Source organism: Fonsecaea pedrosoi, assembly GCF_000835455.1.
Source record: "Fonsecaea pedrosoi CBS 271.37 unplaced genomic scaffold supercont1.1, whole genome shotgun sequence".
NCBI lineage: Eukaryota > Fungi > Ascomycota > Eurotiomycetes > Chaetothyriales > Herpotrichiellaceae > Fonsecaea > Fonsecaea pedrosoi.
In genome coordinates this window covers 2128554-2148838 of record NW_013550615.1, presented here as the reverse complement: position 1 = coordinate 2148838, position 20285 = coordinate 2128554, and the positions used below count along the sequence as shown (strand labels likewise).

The following is a 20285-nucleotide window of genomic DNA, read 5'->3' as shown; positions in this document are numbered from 1 at the left end:
AAAAATGTCCCTCATGATTTGCGATCCGCCGCGCCAGTCCCATTGACAAGGATAGATAAATGTGACCGCGTAACCCCGCGATGCCTCCTTTTAAAGATGAGCATGTGCTCGTAAGCAACACTGCCGCGCGCAAAGGACAACACGAATGAACCGCTTTTGCTGACCCTCTCCTAGATCATTGCGCCTGGCTCGCAAATCACCGCCGCACAGCTCGGTTTGCCCGAGTCTTTTACTCCTCCGAGGTATCGCTTTCCCACGCGCATGTTCGCGGGCGCGAATCCTGGGGAATGGGAACCCATCAAGATCAGAACCAAGATCACGACGAAGCCGAAAGTGGTCGAACCGGAACCCGCGCCCGCCCCTGCGCCTGCTGAGCCGGAACCGATTGAGGTCGATGCCAAACCAGATATTCCTGTTCCAGATGGCGAGGAGAAAAAGACCGAACAAGCAAATGGCGACCAGATAGATGGGGCAGCGGCCGAGGCTGAGCAAACCAATGGCGAAGTTCCCCAAACCACGCAGCCAAATGGAGAACCAGATCCCCAGCCCAAGGTAGAAGAACCGCCGGCCGATGAGCAAGCTAAAGCTGAAGAGCCAAAACAAGAACCTGCTTCGTTGGAGGATGTCGAGATGAAAGAGGCTCCTGCAGCTGAGGAAGCCTCTAAACCCGAGACTGAGGACACTGAGATGGCTCCGCAGCTGGAGCAGGAAGCACAACCCGCCGCACCCCAAGAAGGAGGAGAAGCCACGGCCGAAGTCGAAGAGGAAACCACGGAAGTTTTCGAGGACGACCATTGGTCTACCGAAGGCGCTGTCTACCCGATCAAGGAAGGGCACATTGAGAATTGGCCCTGTTTTTTCGCCCTTCTTTCGCACATCTACAACATGATCTCTCCACCCTTCCACATGCCGGTCCTCTTCGTCGCACAGCCGTGTTGGAGCGCCAGAGATCATGAAATGATTACCCAATACGTCTTTGAGCATTGGAAGATCCCAGCCTTCTGTCTAATGGACGCCGCCTTGACGGCGTGCTATGCATATGGCGTGCCGACTGCGCTGGTGTTGGATGTCGGGCATGAGAAATGTGATGTCAGCGCAGTTACAGACTTTCAGGTGAACGAACTTGGACGGGGCATGGCGCTTTCTGGTTGTGGCGGACGCGCGATGACACTTCGGCTACAGCAGTTGTTGGAGAGTCAAGGGTTCGACGAAGATATGGCAGAGCAATTGAAAAAGAGCCCGATTTGCGAGATTTTGCCTGTTGGAACTCCCTATCCAAAGTCTACCTCCAGCAGTACAGCTGTTGTTGCCGCCAATCCAGCTGCCGCGGCATCTACAGGAGCGTTGGATTCTGGAATGAACGCAAAGGATGGCGAGGGACTGAGACCGGGACAGGCACCTCGAGGTCCAGGGATGGGAACCATGGTAGGTGAAGAGGGTCCTAATGGCGATGAAGAGGACAATGACGGTGTTCTTGATGTCGCGGCCATCGTTGCGCGCGACAACGCTGCCGAGTTGCTCGCAAAGCGCGAACGGGAAAAGGCCGAAAAAGCAGCGGCGAAGAAAGGCGGCGCCGTTGATGCTACCAGACAAGTCCGACTACGCAACTCAGAACGAGAACGCGCTTCTTTCACCTATGTGGACTTTGTCCCGGTGGAGGAGTCGACGGAAGGAGGTCTGCCCTTGAGTCGAAAACGAAAACGGGAGATTGAAGTTGGTGTGGAACGATTCATGGCAACGACTCCCGCTCCAGGAGCTTCTGAGGGCATCATCGACATAATTGCCGAGGCGATCCATCATACCATCTCGAGTGTTCCCGACATTCCCCAGCGGGCGACACTCTGGGACAATCTGATCATATTGGGAAATGGAAGTCGAATCAGAGGTAGGTTTGATTTGGGATTGAGAGAAAGCGCTGTTGCTAACCATGCCTTGTGCCGCGACAACAGGCTTCACGTCAAACCTTCTCTCGGTGCTCAACTCACGATATGTTTTGTCTCCGTCAACTGCCACCATTTTTACCTCTGAGCTTCCCTCGAATTTCACAACTCCGGTCGCCACGCCCGGCACAAATACACCCATTCCCGGCCAGGGAAACCACGCCTTCCATAATCCGGGGGGTCATGGTGTTAACCCTTTGCTTGTTGCCGCGACCAAGAACATGATGCAGCCTCACACACAACCGCACCATCTTCAAGTGCCCGGTATGAATCCTTCTCTGGTAGGGACACCAACGCCAATGGGTGGGTCCGATCCAAACAACCCTATGTCGACACTCTCCCATCAACACAGGGGATTTTCCCAAACGCCCATCTCCATCAAAGTCGTGAAACCGCCCGAGTATTTCCCCGAGTGGAAGACCCCAGCCATGTCCGGCATGGAAGAAGCCGGGTTCTTGGGAGCTCAAGTGGCTGCCAAAGTGGTGTTTATTGTGGACCAGGGTAACAGCAAGGGATTCCTAAGCCGGAGCGAGTATAACGAACTCGGTCCCGGCGGGATCCACGAATGTGCAATGTAGCATTATTCCACGCACAAGCGAAGTATTCGGGGAGTTATATTGGGGATGCACGGAGGCGGTCACTCGGGTAGGGGGGTTCAAGACGAATAAAAGGGGGGAAGGGGTTCAATCATGGCGTTTGAAAAGTGTGCATGTCAACCAGCTCGTCGCACCGTCGTGGTAGTATTTTGGGTTAGGTAAAGACCTGTTCAAGTGGTGCATATATACCATCAGTAAGGAGGGAATGATGACGCTGACCAGGGCGCCATTTCATCCAGTGATGCCCGGCAAGCTATCTATTTATCTACCATCACATCACCTGTTCCAATGATCCAGCGTGACTCAGTCTATGTTCCTATCGGGCTTATGCTTCAACTTTGGGTAATTTCAATATGATGAGACTGTGCCTACCTCTGAATAAGAATTGAATTATGTGCGCCCTGCGCGTAGCATCTTAGACTATATATACCTCTTGAGAGCATTTGTACGCCTCGGACCCAGGGTAATATCAATTGATAATCAATATGAGGATTGAGAGATGCTAGCTTGGACGAAGAAAAGGCCCGTTGAGAGGTCGAGATAACCGGGCATCCATGTTTATTGGCCTGTAACTTGTCTTGCTCGGTTGGGTGGTCTACAAGTATTTCGAGGCACATACTTGCTGACTGACGACCACTTAAGACTGACTGACTGACTGATTGATTGATTGGTGGGTGTATAAGTACTGCAAATCACCCTTTTCTCGTCTCGCGTGTCCTCGTCCAATCCAACCCAACCCATGCTTGTGCGAGAGGATCTATCACCTAAACCATCACACAAAACAACCCTCCTCGGTTGCTCGTCTGCTTGCTGCAGGGCTGACTTGCCCTCTAGCTCACCAGCTCACAACATCGCAAGCCCGCTCACACTCTCGTTCGATCACCTGTAATACCTCCAATGAGGGTGTTTCTCCATCAAGCCGTCCTCATCAAAATCGATGACGCGGTCCGTGGGCGGTGGGCCGTAGAGGGCGTCGCGCCTGCGATTCTCGCGGACGTTGAGGACGGTGACGATGGCGGCGCCCGTGCCGGTGAAACAGGTGCAGGCGAACAGGACCCAGAAGCCCGTCTTGTACTCGGGCCCGTCCTTCTGGGGGAAGAGGTAGCCCGTGGCGACGCCCATGGTGGAGCCAAAGGCCTGGAACAGGCCCGAGGCGATGGCCTTTTTGATGTCGCCGCAGCAGTTGCCCGTGATGTTGCCGACCGAGAGGGTCACGCCGGAGAGGATGCCCGTGAGGGTGAGGAAGGTGGCGCCGTAGCGGGCGTGGTTGTACCGCGAGGGCAGCAGCACGAGCATCAGGTCCCCCACGGCGGCGACGACCGAGTTGACCACCAGCAGGCCCGAGCACGACTTGAGCCGGTCCGACAGGTACCCGACGACGAAGACCATGACGAAGGCGACGCAGTAGGGCGGCGCGACCATCAGCTGCGCCTTGACCTTGTCGAAGCCCATCGTGTTGACGATGATGGGCGTAAACGTCGCGATCGTGTACGTCGAAATCACCTGGCACATGTAGATGGCGATGTTGGCCCACATGCGCCAGTCCTGCAACTGCCGCGCCACCACGGCCCAGTGCACCTTGCCGTGCGTGCGGTTGCCGTCGTTCATCATCCGCCAGTCGGCCACGTCGCGTTCGCGCGGGCTGAGCCACCGCGTGTTGTGTGGGCGGTCCGGCAGCACCCAGATGCAGAGGATGCCAAAGGCGATGGTCAGCAGGCCCTCGAGGATGAACAGGACCTGCCAGTTTTCAATGTGCGGGTTGGAGATGTGCGCCACGCCCCAGGCGATCCAGCCACCAAATGCTCCGGCGATGGGCGTTGCTGAGAGGTACACGCAGATACGCTTACCCCATTCCTATACGTGTATATTCGTAGTCAGTAGGTATTTCTTAAGCCTGTCTTGTCAGGTGGATTTGGTACAAGTCGGGCACTTACCGCTCGAGGATACATCTGTAGTCACTATTAGCATGGGTACATAGACCATTGCTGAGTGAGTGGTGCAGACTTATGTACTTACCACAGTGGTCAAGTATGGCGCCCCTGAGATGAACGCAGCCTCAAAGATACCCAGAAAGAACCTGATGGCATATAACCCGGCAGCTCCACCGGCAACTGCCTGGAGTGTCGCCATGATACCCCAGATGATCTACATGTGAGTCAAGTCAGCGTGAACAACTCTTCCAGAGATCTGTCCCAAGGCACGGATGGACCTACCATTGCCCCGGAGAGATAGAGACTTGGACGAATATATCGCATTCCAACGTTGGTGAACAGATCGGCGACGCAGGTACCGACGAAGAACATGCTGACCGCGAGACTAAACTGAGCTCCTGAGAGGTTGAGGTCTGTCTTGATGTCCATCAGGGCAGCATTACCTGGATTCCCGCACGCGTCAGTGCCGATCGTGCACGTATATGAATTTCGGGGGGAACGTAAGAGGGAAAGACAACCACCTACCCAATGCTCCACGATCCAGCCAGGTGAAGATATACAGGACCATCAGGAACGGCGGGAGGCGTAGATCAATCTTCCTCCTCACCCGTTTGACTTCGTCTGGCGTTATCGGAGGGTCGAGGTTATTTAGTCTCGCGACGAGTTGTTCGTGCTCCGAGACCTTTTCGACATGGACGCCACTGGTCTCGACGCCCACCTCTTTTGACATGGTGATGGGTTCTGGGGGGGTTGTGGTGGTGCTCGCCATGGTGTGATAATGTCCTCAGCCGGCTGTCTATCGTGTATAGGTATCCTGCTTGAAAAAGAAATGCTCGACAAGGCCAGAGAGGTGTTTCTTCACAGTATCGAGCAAAACAAGAGAAAGAAAAGAGGAGAGACGTCGAGATTCACGACCCTCGTCTCCTTGCGCACATGCTGTCGGTATTTGAATATCTCTCCCTCTCATAAAGCTCCAACTTGCCATCCTGTCTGCCGGATCGGCGTAGACCCCGGCGGGCACATGGGGTTTGTGGACCGATGGTTTGGACAAGTCCCCTGTGCCTCGCCCACAGCTACCAGTCCCTGGCTTGGCGCATTATTTCACGTCTGGATAGGTAGCGAGGTCCGTCGTCCCGGGTAATGATCCGCCGGAAAGCAGAGTTGCAAAGGAGTATCATGCAGGTCGCGAGGAGACAGCCAAGCACGAAATGATGAAGCGATTTGCGCAGCGCGTGGCAGGGTTGTTCTGATCCTCCTCTTTCAGGGAAATGCATGTTGATCTCTCTCCGCACGCCCAGAACGAGGCAGGTTGATCTGTACGAGTAAGCTGGCGGTCTGGAGATGGAGGACCCCAGGGACCTGTGAGTCCAGACTGATTGCAATCCAAGGGCATGGACATGGGTGAAGTTGTCCCGGTACCGGGGCAATAAAGGCCGAACGGGCTTGGGGATTCAGTTCTTATGGGACATCATTGACTCAATAATTCTCAACATTCGTCTGCTTGGAAGAGACGCCACAAGGAGGAGCGAATTGACATGGCACACGCGTTGACCCCCGCAAAATGGTTTTCCCTCTCCACAAACAAATATGGGGGATCAACCCCCTTTTCCCACCCAGCCTCGGTATTTCGACCTCCCCCGCGGGGGAAGAGGGACTTTCTACTCGGCAGTATACAACCAAATCTCCAAGACAGTTCGCAGTAATTGGTTTCGGGATATCCGTATTGCCGTCTAGCCAGGGAGGTAAGCTGAGCATCAACGTCTCCTGACCTGGTTTCTTTCCATGTCTTGATATATATATCTTATCGTCCAAGCCTGGCTTACTCGCTCTGCTTCGTGCGGGAAACTCCGAGATATCTCTTCTTCGTCGAGAATCCCGCTTATCTCTCGTTAATACGACCGTCGGTTTCCTCCCGCGGGGGCGGCATTAAATCGACGGGTGTCCGGTTAATGAACTTGCGCCCTTCCAGACGACAGGTTAGTGATAAAATATCGAGCAAATACCTTGGGCGTTTTCCACCCTTGTGAAAGGACGACGAATCCATCATTAAGGCTGAAGAACAGAATATCATAGTGTTTCCCTTTTGCTTTCTCGCCCCTTAGTGACCGTGGACGATGCCTCACGCCACAGATACCGAGAACCATTACATCGGGCTGAAGCAGCTCGGCCCGACGTTTGCAGCTGAGGTGACTGGGGTGGATTTCTCCAAGCCTGTTGAGAAGGACGTATTTGATGAAATCCGTCGAGCCATTGTCGATGTATGTCCATTCCTCCCTCATGCCATTCCAACAGCGGGATTCATCACCAGTTTTTCAACCCCGACGATATACTCCCCCCCTCAGCTTCGGCACTGTTGATAAACTGACGTGATCTTCATAGTATGGAGTGCTCGTTTTCCGCAATGCCGGTCTCGACGATGCACGGCATGTTGCCTTCTCCGCCCTCTTTGGCGAACTAGACGACATCAAGCCATATCTGACTTTAGGTCGCAAGAATCGCTTCCCGTTTGATGAGCTGTTCGACGTCTCGAACCAAGAGGACGACGGGCAACTTGTCAAAATTGGAAGTAAACGTCATCACATGGGTCTGGTAAGCAGGAACAATCCATCTGGGCCATTTTGCCATTTCTCCCCAAATGTCCAGAGCATGGGTCAGTATACTCACCTTCCTACCTGTTAACAGGGCAATTCGATCTTCCACGTCGACTCGAGTTTCAACCCCCGACGAGCCGGCTATAGCCTCCTTCGCGCCCACCAGCTTCCCCCCAGGGGCCACGGCGGCAACACCGACTTCGCCGACACGCGAACCGCCTTTGACGAGCTTCCCGACGATCTGCGTCGCGACCTGCTCGAGAACGAGTACATCGGGGCGCACAGCCTGATGCATTCACGGAAGAAAGCAGCGCCCAAGGACAGCCCGTGGCTCAAGGACGTGAACCCGGAAGAATTCCCCTTTGGACGGCACGATGTGGTCCAGACGCACCGGCCCAGCGGACGGCGCAACCTCTACATCGCCAACCACATGCACCACCTCGAGTACAAGACGCCGCGGTCGGCTGACTTTGTGCCCACGCCGACGCAGCCGTTTGAACGGGTTCCCGAGCCGCAGGGCACGGAGCTCATCGAGAGACTGCTCGCGCACGCCGCGCAGCCCAAGTACGTCGTCAGCGTCGAGTGGGAGAACGCGGGCGACCTGGTCGTCTGGGACAACACCTGCGTTATGCACAAGGCCGGCGAGGGCACGTTTATGGAGAAATTCGCCCGCGACATGAGGAGGTGTACGGTGCACGACAGCAGCGTGGATGCGTGGGGCCATAACGAGCGGACGACCAAGAGAATGGGGTTGCCGTGAGCTGGTCGACCTATATAGCAGCATCCTTTTATTGACCTGTTTTCAATGCTTTGTATTGATTGATTGTAAGCTTGTGACTTACCTACAGTAGATAGTGGTAAGCGTGCAGCCTCTTTTCCAGTGTTATTGTTGCTTTCACGCAATATCACTCCTCTCCCCATTCAGACTCACACCGAGAGAGATCTGATATAAAAGACCACAGTTTCTCATACACACCATACCTAGCACATCAAGATACCAATATATCAATATATATGAATATATCTTCGTCTTCGAGGGTAAACAAGCAACAATCTCCGACCCCCCGGAATTCTGCTAAATTCATAAGTACCACGAGGCAATCAAAACATTTCCCGACACCGCCGAAAACACCACGTGTAAAGCAGGACTTTCGGTATATCCTCCCACCTCTCCCCACTCGGGTTTCAGATCAATAGCCGAACACCAAAACCCAACGGAAAACCGCCGGTCGTGCGAATCAGGGTTTCCCCGTCAAAAAGGGTCCCCTTGTGGGGCTGTTTGGCCTTCTCCATTGGAGTTATTTGTACGAAGGGTCAACTACTCGGTGTTAATTACACGGTTCAAGCAGTGGCTGGTGCTTTGCCTCCGTTGTCGGCGTTGACTGTCCTTCCATCCTGCCATACATACATACATCGGTTTAAGCGTGCACGGGCTGTGGCCGTGATTGACCCTGGGGGAGTTTCTCTTGTCCAGGCAGTGCATAATACCACACAGAAACAAAGCCCAGAGAGAGAGAGAGAGAGAGAGAGAGAGAGAGAAGATCGAAAGAAACACCCGAGTGTGCCTGGCTCCATGACACTCCTCGCAGGGCCCGCGGGCTCTCAAAGAGTGATGACTGTTGCGCGAAGCTCTATATCGGCGTCACCGCCATCGCGGTCGTTACGGCCCTTGTCGTCGACGCCTCTGATATTTCTTGCTCCGAGGACGCAGGTCAAGAAGCGGTACTTCAGCGCCAAATCGAGCCGGAGGGAACGACAAGAGGCCGTCTCGGCACAACCACGAGGACAAGCGCCCGTCGTTGATCGAGGGGCGTCCAAGGTCTTCAAGAGCGCAGACGATGCCATTGCCGATGTCCCCGACGGCGTCACCGTTCTGAGTGCAGGTTTTGGACTGTGCGGCGTAGCAGGTGCGTGCGTTGTCGTCATCATCATCGTGATCGTCCTATCTGGTTGGGATATGGCCTCTCTGTTTCTTTACAATCAAAACCACTTCGAGGTCAAAGACAGAAACAAAAACTAACCATTGAGATGGGAATACAGAAACTCTGATCGACGCCATCCGCAAAAAAGGCATCCGCGATCTGACGGTGGTGTCCAACAACGCCGGCGCGGGCGAATACGGTCTGGCCAAGCTGACGTCGACGGGCCAGATCTCGCGGATGATCGTGTCGTTCATCGGCACCAACAAGCCGCTCGGCAAGCAGTACCACGACGGACAGGTGTCGATCGAGCTGTGTCCGCAGGGGACGATCGCGGAGCGGCTGCGCGCGGCGGGGGCGGGGATCCCGGCCTTCTTCACGGCGACGGGGGCGCGCACGCTGATCGAGACGGGCGGCATCCCCATGCGCCTGGGGCCCAAGGACCCGCAGACGGGGAAGCACGCGGTCGTGGAGCCCGGGCGGGCGCGCGAGACGCGCACCTTCGACGGCCGCACGTACATGATGGAGACGGCGCTGCGGGGCGACGTGGCCATCGTGCGGGCCTGGAAGGCCGACGAGGCGGGCAACTGCATCTTCCGCACCACGACCAAGGCGTACGGCGTGCTGATGCCCAAGGCCGCGCGGCTGGCCATCGTCGAGGCCGAGAACATTGTCCCCGTCGGCGCCCTGGACCCGGACCACGTCGACCTGCCGGGCATCTACGTCGACCGCATCTGCCCGGCCACGTCGCCCAAGAACATCGAGAAGCTCGTCCTCGCCGCGCAGGCCGAGCAAGCCACGACGACCGACGAGCAGACCCAGAGTCCCGAGATCGTCCGGCGCAACCGCATCGCCCGCCGCGCGGCCAAGGAGCTCAAGGACGGGTACTACGTCAACCTGGGCGTGGGGATCCCGACGCTGGCGCCCTCGTTCCTCCCGGCCTCGACCAAGGTGTGGCTGCAGTCCGAGAACGGCATCATCGGGATGGGACCGTACCCGGAGTCGCGCGAGACGGCCGACCCGGACACGGTCAACGCGGGCAAGGAGCCCATCAAGCTGGTGCCGGGCGCGTCGACGTTCGACTCGGCCGAGTCGTTCGGCATGATCCGTGGCGGCCACATCGACGTGTCGATCCTGGGCGCGCTCCAAGTCTCGGCCCAGGGCGACCTGGCCAACTACATCATCCCGGGCAAGGCGTTCAACGGCATGGGCGGCGCCATGGACCTGGTCAGCAACCCGGACCAGACAAAGATCATCGTCTGCACCTACCACACCGACAAGGACGGCCAGAGCAAGATCGTCGACGAGTGCGACCTGCCCCTGACGGGAAAGGGCGTCGTCAGCATGATCATCACCGAGCTGGCCGTCTTCGAGGTCGACCGGCTCGGTGGCAAGGGCTTGACACTCAAGGAAACCGCAAAGGGCGTCACCGTCGACATGGTCAGGGAGAAGACGAGTGCAAAGTTCACCGTGGCAGACGACTTGGGCACGATGGATTGAGTCTCTCACAAACAAAAAAAAACTCCTGGCATCCTAGATATCTTCATAAAGGAACATGGGGACATGGGAAATGAGTAGATTACGGCGAGAAAAGGGATATCCTATCTACATATTATCAAATAGATACACGTTTTTCCGTCGTTCCCACAGTTTTGCTTTGACAGAAAGGTTCTGCTTTGTGTTGGCGAACAAACGAATCACGGGTACCCCCGCCGGGTTCGTAATTTTGACCTCTTTCAAAGTGCGTCAATTCTTCCCAGCAGCCACTGCAGGTGCCGATACGAGCTCCGCGGCTGGAACTGGGGCTGCATGTGGCCGCTGAGATAGGTCTCGGCCCACATGAGCCCACGCTCAAAGTGCTGCACGCCCATGACTCCTTGGTGGACGTCGAAGCCGTCGAAACCGCTGTCGGTGAAGACTTGCTGGTACTGGATGTCCGGGATGTTGATGATGATGGGCTTCGAAGGCGCCGTCTGGAAGCCGAGCTGCCCGTTCCATGTCATGTTCTGGATGGCGAGCATGGTCCCGTTCAAGAGGAGATCCATGTCCAGGGCACCATTGGACCTGATGACAAGTTAGCTCGCGGAAGGCCGATAGAATATGGCAGAGAGTATATTCTTAGCCAGGAGAAACGTACACCAAGACACGATTTGTAGCTTCAATGACTCTGGGTAGCACGGCCTGAATTGGATCCAGGCTCAAATCTCCCAGATCCTGGGGACCGCCTTCACCTACGAACACTGGTCCCGTGCATAGTGCCCAGTCACTGTCCACAGGAACATGCAAAGCTTTCTTCACGTCGGTGCGGTTGAAGTACGGCGGCAGTCCAGGATATGAGTAGATTAGATCACTGGGAAACCCGAGAGGGTCGGACAGTAAAGGGCACTGTAGGTTCGGTTCGTAGACGTTGAAGCATGGATTGACGCTGTAAGCGCTATCATACACGAGATCCCACAGGTCGCAGTCAGGGTCGGCCGTCGAATTGAGATAGAGGGGTGGTTGCGTGCCGTTGGGCGGGAATTGCAGGAAGTCCTCGCGATACTGCGAGTAGCCACAGCTCTGGTCACGTTGGGCGAGAAGGTCGACGAATGTGCTGTTGAACCCCATAATGTTGTTGTTCTGTTGAATCCACGGATATATCGCAATGGCGTTGGAATAGTCATAAGACCCGATGCACGGATCGTAGACCAAAGCACCTAAGACGAATGATCAATTCGCTGCGCTGTCATGGAATCTCATGGTGGCCAGTACCTGAGAGATTAAAATGCGTAGTATCGTTCTGATCAAGAATTGCATTCGCAACATACGGGACGTATCGACCAGCGTAGCTTTCACCCGTGACGTAAATCTTATAGTTGCTGATGTTGAAAATCGTCTAGGAGTTCTCAGTATGCATACCTCAGTGGCAGTTTCGGGTCGATTTGAGTCTTACTTGGAAGTTGCGGAAGAACTCGATGAATTCAGCAGCAGGTTCTTCTTCATTCGTGGCGGTCGGCTCGCCACGTGAGAACCCCACCCCGATCGGGTATTCCACCCATAACATATTGGTTAGATTTACCCATGAATAGGGGTTGATTCCCGGTGCGTATCTGCTTTTACTTAGCACCAAGTATCTGTGTGTCCATGGAGAGTGTTGGGTGGTGCAGAAATTCGCGCCTAAACGTTGTGGAATACATACTGTCCCCAAGACCATTGAATTCGGCCATTCTCTTGAAGAAACCCTTCGAGAGAGCTACAGCCTGCGAACTCAATCAATGGAACATCCCGCAACCAGCTTGCAGAGTCCTACCTGGACCGCCGTTGAACCAAATAGTGATCTCTTCGACCGGTGGGCCGACACGAGGCTGGTAGACGAAAAACATGCCACGGCTATCGTCGGACATGTTGAGTGGGATAACGCCCGAGTACATCTCGGTCATAAAGTTCTTTGGGATGTCGGGCAATGACTCGACATAGTATTCTATATTGCGCCATCGTTAGTCAAGCGCAATTGCTAAGGAAGGCGATAGGCGGGCCAGGGGTTTCAGACTCACTCTTGGTCGCATTGGTGTAATACTGTCGGTCTGCCACTGGGGTATCCCTGCCGTAGAGAGACATAGCTCGCATATCCTCCAACGCTCTTGGAGTAAAGCCTCGATTTTGAGAAACATCTCGACGATGCCCGGAAGCGGCGGACAGCAGGAAACTGCCCACCACCAGAAGGACGTCCCATCGGTTAAACAACATGTTCATCATTTTGTGAAGAGGGTGAGCTTCGATGAGAGTTGACGTCCGAGTAAGGGTGCAGCATCAGCCAAATATGAACCCCGGCAAGCGAGCTATGTCATCATACCAGAATCCTGCCCTGTCCCAAGCTCTTGTGCAGCACAAACCTTCGCGAATAGCGCATGCTTAGAAGAACTCTGTTTGCTAGGATCGGCTCTCAGAGAAACACCAGTCACACCACTCCTCAGATAGGACACCGAGAGCCCACGAAAGCCATTGGCCAATGCAGCGTTGTATTGCCCGTTGGGCGGATCGCGGCAGCCTGAAGCCGAGACTGAACGTTTGCGGTTACGGATAACCTTGAGTTCGGCCCACGACTTGTGTTTGCTTAATCCTCAAACGACCTTCGTCGATTCTTGGCAGTGATGAGTGAGGCCTTCGAGTGCTGTTTGCCGTGTTCTTATTGCACCGACCCATCCTCTGAGGGTCCGCAGCGGGCTCCGCGACCTCGAGGAGGAAAAGGCGGAGAAGAACAAAGTAGAAGGCCTTGCGATTATCGATTGGCAGATAACAAGCTCGATAACCGAAGAGCGGAGCATATCACATCCTATACGCCAAGGTTGACCGGCAAGTCATGGATGTTACTGCATGCTAACCAGTTAAGTGACATTTTACCTTTGAAGGAGGACAAGGGATCGAACAATGCAGTAATTCTGACCATCCACGAGCGAGATACAACAAAGATAAGGAATACGTGGGGAAGGGTATCTGAGATTTGCCACAGGCCAGGTACCTTTGTTCTCAGTAATGGTCCGAGGTGTCCGAGAGTTTGAAGCCTCAGATATACGTCAAATCTGAGAGTTGAGGCACATGGCCATTACAGCCCAGGACAAATAGTACCCCGCCCACAATTGAGAAACTGAGGAGCTTTTCGATTCCTGCCATCGTACCAGACTGATCGCGGGGAGAGATCGCCGTCTTATCAGTAAGATGTTTGGGTGTCACGGTGACAACGAAGCTAAATGTGCAAAGCAAGTTTTAAGGTGACATTGAAAGCGGATGATGGCCGGGGATGATGTTGGGATTTAATTCAGTCAGGTGACTGACTGTGTTCACGAGTCATGATCACTTGGCAAGTTGGGTTTGTTGAGTCAACATATTCAGCCTTGCCACCATCGCCTCAGCCTTGCCTGTCACATTTGCCTTCACTTCCTTCTGCTATTTCACTAAGTCGAGAGTTGTCTCTAGCTGGGGTATCTGTCGTCGAAGACCCATACCCGACTTTCATCAATCGAAAAGCTGTGGGTACAATTGCATCATTCCAGCTTTACCCCAAAGTATTCGAGGTACGTCGTGTCTCGTTCATCATTTCTCGTCGTTCAGCCAGGGTGCTTTGGCGTCACACCTTGCTGTTTTGGATTGCACCTCGAGTCTTGGAGGATGGGATGTGAAAATTCCTCAGGACCGATCGCCGTTCCAATCTTGTTCAATCCGATATCCTCTTCACTACTCGTTGCGAAGTGGCCCAAGCTAGTCTGGAGGACGGTCATGCAGAGCTCGATGATCTGGTGTGGGGAAGAGATATGCTCCGACTGCAATGATGAAGTAGCAGGCACAGAGCAGGCTTCCTTCCAAGAAGTTTGACTTGCGATAGAGAATGAGCACGTTCACCAGAAAAGTTGTGGCGAAAAGTGCCACAGTCTCAAAGATACCAAAATACATGGTCATGTCCCTGTTCAGAGCCCAGCCCGCAATGACGATCAAAGGCGTGACAAATAAAGAGATTTGAACGGATGATCCAACAGAGACGCCGATGGCCAAGTCGAACTTGCCTTTCTGCAGATATCTGTTAGCCTCTACCAACCACACCAGCGTCCATCTTAGCGTGACCGCTTGGGTACATCCGTGTTTCGAGGATAACATGCGACTTACAGTGGCGACCGCTGTCGCAGTGATGAGCTCCGCACAATTTCCAGCAACTGGGAGTATAATGAGCCCGATGAATGCTTCCGAAAATGGCCCAGAGTCGACAATATCGTCGAGTGTGTTCACAAGGAACTCGGCGCAGAAGGCCACAAGTAAGGATGAGATAACGAGGAGTAAGCTGGAAGCTAGTTTCCCAATAACCAATGGTGGGTCCTCAAGCCTCACAATATCACTCGGACTGTCGATATTGGCGATGGAGCTTCCCAAAAGCAGACGTGGAAGACTGGATGTTGAACCTGCGTAGGACGAGCGGTGCGACCGTAACGGCTGCAAGCCAGCAGGACTCATGTGCCGCTGACTCGAATTGCCGGAATCCTGTCCTTGTCTACGCGCAGCAAATTGATAGATGGAGCTTCTTGGGTTCCGTATCTTGTCAGACGAAGTTTTCCACTCCTGGCCCTGTGTGTCGCCATCTTCATCCTCGTCAGATCTTTCGAAGTTAGGGTGTCCATTGATGTCGTCCGACTCCATTTGTGATTGTCCGGAATCATCGAACGCAGACATCTCCAAGCTGTCTTTCCGCACAAGGGGTGTGTTTTTATAGCCTCCGGCCTCTTCCTCATCTTGGAACCGAATCGAACGCGGAAATAACAATCCACTGGAAGCAGCAGCATCACCACTCATCCGTACAGAACCATTTATGCTGTCTGGACCGACAACGCGCACGGGTGATCTGTTGACAATAGTGTTCTTGATCTGCAGAAAGATGTAGAGTAAATAGATGGCCAATAAGGTCAACGCAGACGCTCGACTCAAGGTTAACACGGCTGGTCTAGCAGACTCTAGATCGTCAAAGGAGTGGACAAGGGCACTCTAAGATGCATCAGCCTCGGACAGTACCTAGCACTCTCTGATCGACTTGGTCCTTACAGGTATGAGCAAGCTGAAGACGGACACACTGAGGAGGCAGGCCAGAGCTTGTGCGTCCTCTATTCTGTGAGACTGCTCTTGATGATAAAAACTTCCGGCCAGGATTGCTAATCCCAAGACGAGCAAGAGGTTCACGAGGATTGAGCCCAAAAGAGAGGCTTGTACCACTTCATATTGCTTATGATAGAGGGCGGCACTTGAGTCGTCAGCCAGATACAGTGCAGGAACTGGAAGCGGTCTACATACAGACTGGTCGATGTTAGTTCTCGATATTTGTGTAATGATACAGTACTGGACTCACAAGATTACAATCTCGACCAGGTTTCCGAACGTCACGTTGAGCAAGGCTCCAACCACGTCGCCTGACTCTCGTGCAATGTTTTCCGTCGCGCAGGTGAGCAAGCTCGATAATGGGACTACCGCGATGACATTTGCCGTGAAAACCAGAACATGGTTCGCTCGAGCCAAGTAGCTGGCAATGGCCAACGGGACGAAAACCAGGAGGCTGTTAAGCCATGAATATCCCAGGATGGCGCGGACAGTAGCAAAAATCTCGACTACTGCTTGAGAGAAACAGTTGCGCTTCACTCCACGAGAGTCAGAGTAATGAGAGAAGTCCCGGTTGCGGTGACCAACAGCGCAGCCATGGGGGGCAGATGAGCGGTGAATAAAGCGAGGGAAACGTCCTGTCAGTCGTCGTGTCAGTGCAACCGTCCTGGATTGTGCAAGGTCGCCAGTTTCAACATACTCAGGACTCTGGATATGGGACTGGAACTAAAGGCGGCATCAGAAAGTGGTCGCAACGCTATTGTTCAGCAAACAGGATTTACCTCGGAACCAGGCGGGAAGATTCTCCAGCATCATCTTCGCCGTTTAATTCTGAGTCTTCTTCCGCTGTGCTACCACTGAAGGAGCACCGTCGATCTGTGGTCATTCCTCGAAGACTGCACGTGCTGGTCCGTCAAACGGAGAGGAGTAGGATGAATGGGAACGGGGCAGGACAAAAGATCAAAGATGGATTGATATCAAGCCAAGAGGTTGACGAGTGTCAATGCGCTGTTCCGTCTTCCCGAAGACGCATCCCACGCCCAATGCACACGAGCGGAGTTTGCTGTAGGGCGGCTTACAATTGGTGGCGGTTACGCAGCTTTCCTTTTCCATCGGGATGGTGCCTCTGAACCCTGGTCGAAGGGCGTTGTTCCTGCGGACAATGCCACATTTAATAAATCTGCATCTCCTCCCCTATTTGACTCAGCATGACCCTTACCCGGCTTGGTAGGAAGAGGATGCTCAAGCACATACTTCTTCCTGTCTCTGGCAATCTTGATATGAGGCATTTTTCTGCTGAGTCTGGAAGACGCGTCTGACTATCTCAAGCCCCGTTTCAATGGTCCTGTCGATCCTCCAAGTCTATCCTGGGCCTCCAATGCCAGTGGAGACATCTTTGCATCACACCGGGATATGGGCTATGGCTCAAGTCATCTCAAGCAAGTGAGTCTTGATGGTCCTTTGGCAGAAACCCCAGATTGCGACTGTCGTGGAGGGAAGAATCCCCTCGACCAGTTCTGGGGAGCTAACAGGGGGTGCCACACGACGGATGATCTACCGAAACTCTTGACAATCCGCCCTCGTCAAGCATGTCGGCTAGTCCCCGAGCGCTCGCTTGATTTAGACGAACCTAATATTTCCCAGGGGCCAGGGGGAGACCTTTCAGCGACTATGTTCTAGTGGCCAGAGCTACGCGCTGAGTAAAACCCTGACCGAGGGAAAAGTCAGCTAGTTGGGTAGGGACCAGGCCCTTGCATTCATCTCCTCAAGTATTTAACGTTCCTGATAACTCGGACTCTGATAAGCGCGGAATAAATGATCACCCTTCACTCGGATGTCCTTCGACAGTCTCCCCATAGAGGGGCGCTCATACATGTTGAAGCCCGCCCGGTTTACACTCTGTAGACTTCGGATTCAGAGGCCTCAGATCGGCGACGAGGCTGCAACTGATAATCCGCCTCGAGATTCGCCGCCTCGACGCTGATGTGAAAAGTTGAGGCGAGGTAAGATGCATATCGACGACGATACGCGTCCGTGATCTGATCAATTGGCCGTGGTGGCACCGACGACGCCGAGGTGACTGGCGAGTCTCAAATCAGCATCTTTCTCCTAGGAGATAAACTCAAGCTTACTCACCTGTGATTCTCAAAACAGTGGTCATGGACTTCGTTGCTGATGGCTCCCAGATGGTCCTTGATTGAAGACCACCGCCAATATTCGGGGCCATATACGCGAACACTTAAGAGGATCGATTTCAAGCCGACTCTTAACGGTGCCTTTGTTAGGGAGCTTTGCACCTCAGACCTCGATGCACGGTCTCTGTCCCGACGAGGAGCAGGCGAGAGCAGAAGCGAAGATAGAATCAAAGTGAAATCATGGCCAACAGACCCTGCGTGAAAAAGCTGAAGAAATTGGTGTCGCACTTGGTTGCTATTTCCCTTCAAAAGACCAGAAAATATAGCAAGGTAACTGCAGCCAAGGCAAAGGGACACAGAAAGTATGCAGTTGCGATGATGAGAATCAGGGCCATTTGTAGCAAGAGCACACTGTCGCTCATTTGTGGGAATGGTGGATATTGTTTCCCCATGTAGTGCATGGGAATGTCTTTGTTATATGAGTGAATTTCGAACGCCAGCGAAACATCTCCAGCTTTCCCTGTTTTCCTCCTGGGTTGTGCGCATTGCGTAGAGCAAGTGCGTAGTCGTTGCAGGTACAATTTGTATGAGCCATTTTTACCAAAAAGTGAATGACCCCCAACCGGACAGCACATGCAAGCAGGTCGATCTCCACATAGATAGTGCTGGTCAGGGAAAATCAAGGACCAAGACAAATAGCTTTGCCTACATATATGTATTCCCGGGGTAGATACCGAGTCTGGCCAATCAAAATGCCTGATCCTGTCGCTTTGGCTGGATCACCTGCAGAGGGGGGATGAGATTGACGACGGGAGAGCAAGGTAAAGGGCAGGATTGTGGCGCAGTCAACGACAGGGGGGGTTGAGCCATGGAGGATCAAATCAGAAATCGCTCATTCTCCAACAAGTGCTGTCTGCTAGTGTGGTCGGTGGACACAGACGTGGGTGATAGAGCCATTAGGAGATGCGCTGGGTAGTGCACTGGACTATTGGGAAGGACGACCAGGAGAGCTGGGACAGAACGTCAGTTGAGGACGGCATTGTCACTCTCTAGTGGTGGTGTCTTTGAATAACCGAAGGGTGTCTGTGTAGCGTGCTGTAACGTCAATTTCAACGCGTACGGAGTGATGTTATTAAAGAAACCCTTAGTTTTGTGATATTAGTTACACCATTTACCAACCGACGATCGTCTCGCCGTGACCATATATGTTCTGCCGATAGCCTTCGCAGATTATTTAGCAGCCAGGGCCACCTTCCATTCCGGAGCTCGGACGTCTTCTCTTCCTGACATGAAACGGACACTGTTTTGTAAGATTTTGCGCACAACTTCGATTTCATCCGTGTCTCTGGGCCCGTATATCATGAGGTATGTGTCGGCGACATGAGCTTTCTCGAATTTCAATCTTGCTGTCTTCGGTTTTGACAATCTGTGGCGTTCTCCCCAACCCTTCTCGATGATGAGTCGAGCGTCGGCCGGGGAAAGGTATAGATGAATTGAGTACTAATGGACGGCAAGATTAGCATCCAGCAGGGTTAGAAGTCCATAATCAGGTGCATTAAGATGTGCAAGCAGTCAGAGGTCTTCGCTACTTACATCAGGGTGGACGTGCCCACATTCGCCGCGAGCAGTGTAAGCCGTCGAGGACGGCTTGGGAGCTGATGGATCCTCGCTCGCGAGGATATCTTCGCGTATGAAAATGGCGGGATTGTGTTTCTCATATATAGAGAGGCGTTCTTCCAGTAGTTCGCTGTTTTGCACAACGACATTCTTGAACATGTTCGTGATGTACTGGAAACCGATCAGCGACCCAGCGGCTGGTCATCAATGTCACGATCATTCATACCGGTTTCATCTCATCAGGCGAATGCTGTGAAAGCTGACGATGTGGGATGATTCCCCCAACGGCAGCGCGATCGCCCTTTCGCAATGGCAGATTTTTGATGTCTTCGTGTGCACCGTCGGCTGGGTAGTCTGAGACCTGGGTTGCGCCGCGCTTAGAAAGAGCAAATATTCGAATCATGGTCACGAATGCCCAGCCCTTGACATTGTATGGAACTCCGCCAGGTCCCAGAGCCAGGAAGGCATGATAATCTCGGATGCACCAGACGAGCGCGCTCAATGCCAAAGTCGATGCGCCAGTGAGAACAGCAGCATTTGCAACACGGTCTCGCGAGGCAATAGGGGGAAGACGCTTGATGTAGTCCATGTTAATTTGGGCAGCTCATCGACGCTTGGAGAGTGAAGTATAAGGAAACAAGTAATTTGTACTTGATGGTGATTGCTGGTGGGAGTGAAAGTGCTGGGAAATCACTGGAAATGACTCAGATCACTGAATTCGACATCGACATTGATTTCGCGTAATTCTTGGCCGAAACCAAGCTACACCTACTACAGCAACAATGATATCCTCACCACTTATTTCATCTCACTCTTTGAGGGGTTCATGTCGCGAAAAACCCTTATTGTTTGCTGAATAGAGACACCCACATCCATCTGGCACCAACGGGGAACCACAAACCGCCCGCTCAAACCACCGAGAATGCGGGGTTGCTGGACTGCGCCCT

General features: G+C 53.5%; 8 protein-coding genes across 8 annotated transcripts; 3 read left to right on the top strand and 5 right to left on the bottom strand.

Moving 5' to 3' along the window:
* Positions 1–80: 80 nt before the first annotated feature.
* On the top strand, positions 81–2518 carry Z517_00783 (uncharacterized protein; the record flags this gene model as incomplete). The annotated part of the gene is made up of 3 exons (XM_013433747.1): positions 81–110; positions 175–1885; positions 1950–2518. 3 exons carry the CDS (start codon positions 81–83, stop codon positions 2516–2518), a joined length of 2310 nt encoding a protein of 769 aa, XP_013289201.1.
* Positions 2519–3415: 897 nt separating this feature from the next.
* Z517_00782 (uncharacterized protein) lies at positions 3416–5236 on the bottom strand (the record flags this gene model as incomplete). Its single annotated transcript, XM_013433746.1, has 4 exons — positions 3416–4390; positions 4556–4681; positions 4750–4910; positions 4993–5236. The coding sequence occupies 4 exons, from the start codon at positions 5234–5236 to the stop codon at positions 3416–3418; spliced, it is 1506 nt and encodes a 501-aa protein (XP_013289200.1).
* A 1345-nt stretch (positions 5237–6581) lies between these two features.
* Positions 6582–7818, top strand: Z517_00781 (uncharacterized protein; the record flags this gene model as incomplete). Its single annotated transcript, XM_013433745.1, has 3 exons — positions 6582–6725; positions 6847–7056; positions 7150–7818. The coding sequence occupies 3 exons, from the start codon at positions 6582–6584 to the stop codon at positions 7816–7818; spliced, it is 1023 nt and encodes a 340-aa protein (XP_013289199.1).
* An 813-nt stretch (positions 7819–8631) lies between these two features.
* On the top strand, positions 8632–10477 carry Z517_00780 (uncharacterized protein; the record flags this gene model as incomplete). The annotated part of the gene is made up of 2 exons (XM_013433744.1): positions 8632–8965; positions 9099–10477. The coding sequence occupies 2 exons, from the start codon at positions 8632–8634 to the stop codon at positions 10475–10477; spliced, it is 1713 nt and encodes a 570-aa protein (XP_013289198.1).
* Positions 10478–10713: 236 nt separating this feature from the next.
* Positions 10714–12712, bottom strand: Z517_00779 (uncharacterized protein; the record flags this gene model as incomplete). The annotated part of the gene is made up of 7 exons (XM_013433743.1): positions 10714–11041; positions 11115–11673; positions 11729–11852; positions 11910–12066; positions 12156–12216; positions 12267–12437; positions 12511–12712. The coding sequence occupies 7 exons, from the start codon at positions 12710–12712 to the stop codon at positions 10714–10716; spliced, it is 1602 nt and encodes a 533-aa protein (XP_013289197.1).
* Positions 12713–14212: 1500 nt separating this feature from the next.
* Positions 14213–16472, bottom strand: Z517_00778 (calcium/proton exchanger; the record flags this gene model as incomplete). The annotated part of the gene is made up of 6 exons (XM_013433742.1): positions 14213–14518; positions 14615–15481; positions 15539–15734; positions 15840–16224; positions 16287–16312; positions 16369–16472. The coding sequence occupies 6 exons, from the start codon at positions 16470–16472 to the stop codon at positions 14213–14215; spliced, it is 1884 nt and encodes a 627-aa protein (XP_013289196.1).
* Positions 16473–17478: 1006 nt separating this feature from the next.
* On the bottom strand, positions 17479–17813 carry Z517_00777 (uncharacterized protein; the record flags this gene model as incomplete). The annotated part of the gene is made up of 2 exons (XM_013433741.1): positions 17479–17666; positions 17723–17813. 2 exons carry the CDS (start codon positions 17811–17813, stop codon positions 17479–17481), a joined length of 279 nt encoding a protein of 92 aa, XP_013289195.1.
* Positions 17814–18951: 1138 nt separating this feature from the next.
* On the bottom strand, positions 18952–19927 carry Z517_00776 (uncharacterized protein; the record flags this gene model as incomplete). The annotated part of the gene is made up of 3 exons (XM_013433740.1): positions 18952–19221; positions 19315–19509; positions 19565–19927. 3 exons carry the CDS (start codon positions 19925–19927, stop codon positions 18952–18954), a joined length of 828 nt encoding a protein of 275 aa, XP_013289194.1.
* Between the last annotated feature and the right edge of the window lie 358 nt (positions 19928–20285).